The sequence below is a fragment of the Octopus bimaculoides genome, chromosome 11 (genome assembly GCF_001194135.2).
Source record: "Octopus bimaculoides isolate UCB-OBI-ISO-001 chromosome 11, ASM119413v2, whole genome shotgun sequence".
In the NCBI taxonomy this organism is placed as follows: domain Eukaryota; kingdom Metazoa; phylum Mollusca; class Cephalopoda; order Octopoda; family Octopodidae; genus Octopus; species Octopus bimaculoides.
This window is the reverse complement of record NC_068991.1, coordinates 34,340,719-34,343,902: the sequence shown is the minus strand read 5'-3', so window position 1 is coordinate 34,343,902 and position 3,184 is coordinate 34,340,719. Positions and strand designations below refer to the sequence as shown.

The following is a 3,184-nucleotide window of genomic DNA, read 5'->3' as shown; positions in this document are numbered from 1 at the left end:
TGTATGTATGTGTGTTTGTGTGCCTGTGTTTGTCCCCCCACCATCACTTGACAACTGATGCTGGTGTGTTTACGTCCCAGTAACTTAGCGGTTCGGCAAAAGAGACCAATAGAATAAGTACTAGACTTACAAAGAATAAGTTCCAGGGTCGATTTTCTCGACTAAAAGCTGTGCTCCAGCATGGCCGCAGTCAAATGACTGAAACAAGTAAAAGAGTAAAAGAGTAATATGTGTATGTGTGTGTATGTTTGTGTGTTTGTTTTTGTCCCCCAACATCACTTGACAACCAATGATGGTGTGTTTACATCCCCGTAACTTAGCAGTTCGGCAAAATAGACTGATAGAATAAGTACTAGGCTTACAACAAATAAATCCTGAGGTCGATTTGCTCGATTAAAAGGTGGTGCTCCAGCATGGCTGCAGTCAAATGACTGAAACAAGTAAAAGAATAAAGAACAAATGAATATATACATATACAAATGTAAATTTTGCATTATTCAATTCTCTGTCTGAAGAATTACTAATAGGAGATATCTTACATGTTTCTCTGACATACAACTTTGTAAGTCCTATTAAAAAATAAAACATGCATAATGATGAACATGTAATACCCCAAAATTTTCCAATCTCCTGCTTTGATATATAATTACATTGCAAAAAAAGTTTCCTAGAATTTTCAATTCTTATGCATACTTAACAAGAATATAACATCTAAATACAAACTTGGAATACTGGAATAAGCAGAAGTGCTTCAAGAAGACACAGCTTGGAGTTAAACCTTATCTACACATATATACATAAATACACACACACACAGACACACACACACATATATATATATACACAAACAGATATAAGTATACATACAGACATACACACACACACACATACATATACACAGACATGACCGAAGTAAATAGACATACCATAAAACATTGTTTTATGTTTATTCTAACTTGTAAAGGTTTATATTTTTTTATTAATTGACATTTTTATGCTTCAGGTTCTATATATGACTGTTTAATGAAGTCATATACAAAAGCCTTGGAACTGTCTGAATTTCAAAGCAGCCATATTATGGGTCAATCTGAAGGAGGACATAGTCAGCATAAAATTGCAGAAAATTTTGTGATACCACTTCCTACAGTTAATAGAGTGACTGTGCAATTTGCCAGAGAGGAGAAAGAGTCTACATCACCTTGTCAAGGTTGACCAAGGCTCTCTGACAGGACCCTTCTCTTTGTTAAGAGAAGTGTGGAGGATAATCCAAGGCCTCTGACATAGCAGAACACATTGATGTCAGTCCCAGAACAGCTGTCAGGTATCTCCACAAACTTGGTTACTATGGCAGAGCAGCAAGAAGGAAGCCACTTCTTTGACCAGCCAATATCAAATGGAGAAAAGATTGGGTCAGTGAGATGGTGGAGAGGTCGCTAGCATCTTGGGACACTGTCATATCATCTGATGAGTCCAGATTTGCTGTATTTTCTGACAGTCAAGGTTGGGTTTGGAGACTCTGTAATCAAGAATTTGATGTGAAAAGATTGCAGCCAACAATGAAACATGGCAGCTATTCTGTGATGGTCTGGAGAGCAATTTGGAGCAATGGTCAATCAGAGCTGGTGGAATGTGAGAGAAACAAACTCAGATAAATGTATGTCCATATTGTAGAAAGGATTCCCTCCAATCTTCTCCAGTGATGAAATGATTAAAGAAGACTATTTATGGAAGATGGGCTCCTTGTCACACAGCTAAAATGAACCAAGATTTGTTGGATGAGAATGGCATTAAAAAGCTTCCATGGCCTCTGAACACCTCAGGGGTATAATGGACAGGACACTTCATAAAAAGAACAAAAAAGCATCTTGAAAGCCAGATCTTTTGAGATTACTGCATGAAACTTGGTAAGAAATTCCTCAAGAGAATATTTGCCATCCGATCATTAACATGACTAATAGGATCCTTGCATTGAAAAATGCAAGGGGCATGTCTACTAAATATTAAATATTCACATTATAAAAATAATTTGAATGTATAATTTCAGATTTAAATAAATGTGTCTATTTACTTCTGTCACGTCTGTATACATGCATGCATGCATACATACATGATGGCCGTCCACTCGTGACCGAGGAAGACCATTGCCAACCTTCAGGAACATTGTGTACTCTAGGACTAACTTATATTTAGCATTTGCAGCTCTGTTGGTGGCTAATGAGCCCTGCTCTTGACAAGCATACACGACTGCAAACATTGCAGACCAAGCTTAACCTATTCACTATACGAGGCATGCGAAAGCGCACAGCTCGCTTAAGTTCTTCAAGCTAGATAAGTAGTCTCTCAAAAGTGTCAATCCCCTCCTTTAACCTGTTTCCCCCATCTGTGGCGATGACAGGCATTGTTCTCCCAGTCAGTGTCCTGCATATCACAGGCCTTTAATGAGGACTTGACACAGTCCTTAAATCGCAGCCTTGGTTTCTGCCGGAGTCTCCTTCCATTCACAAGTTCTCCATAGAGCATCTGCTTAGGAATACTGCTATCCTTCATTCTAATAAGGTGTCCAGTCCAACGTAACCGGTGCTTGTGCACCATCGCCTCAATACTCAAGATATCAGCTGTCCTCAGGATCTGTGTGTCTGGAATTTTTGAGGTCCAGCCAACATTGAGATTGTGCCTGAGACATCTCTGATGAAAGCGTTCAAGGACTCTTACCTGACATTTGTACAGAGTCCATGTCTCACATGAGTAGAGGAGTGATGTCAGTACACATGCACGGTACACAGCAACTTTTGTTTGCCTTGCTATGCCATGCTGGGACCAGACACGAGACTGAAGAGAACGGAAAGAATTAGTTGCTCTCTGCAACCTGAAACATATTTCCTCATCCAGGGAGCAAGAACGGCTGAGTGTGCTGCCCAGGTAGACAAACTTGTCTACTACCTTCAGAATTGTTCCTTCAACCAAGATAGCTGGTTTCACATATGGATTTCCTGGTGCAGGCTGGAACATTACAACAGTCTTGTCCAGGATAATGCCAAGTCCAAATGCCTTGCAAGAAGCAGAAATGCAATTCATGAGTATTTGCATGTCATCAACGGTATGAGTGACTAAGTCACAGTCATCTGCATAAAGGAGGTCACGAATAATAGACTGGAGAACCTTTGAATTGGCAGCAAATCGGCAA

The 3,184-nt window shown here is 39.6% G+C and overlaps 1 protein-coding gene across 6 annotated transcripts in view; it reads right to left on the bottom strand.

Moving 5' to 3' along the window:
• LOC106874397 (phosphonopyruvate decarboxylase) overlaps positions 1-3,184 on the bottom strand; it is a 186,893-nt gene that overhangs the window by 100,859 nt on the left and 82,850 nt on the right. For 2 of the 6 annotated variants that reach the window (XM_052971685.1, XM_052971688.1), the window contains one exon: positions 363-431. The exons of the other annotated variants lie outside the window; for them this stretch is intronic. In XM_052971685.1, coding sequence (XP_052827645.1) covers positions 363-431 — 69 coding nt within the window. The remainder of the gene's footprint in view (positions 1-362; positions 432-3,184) is intronic. 6 annotated transcript variants of the gene reach the window in all.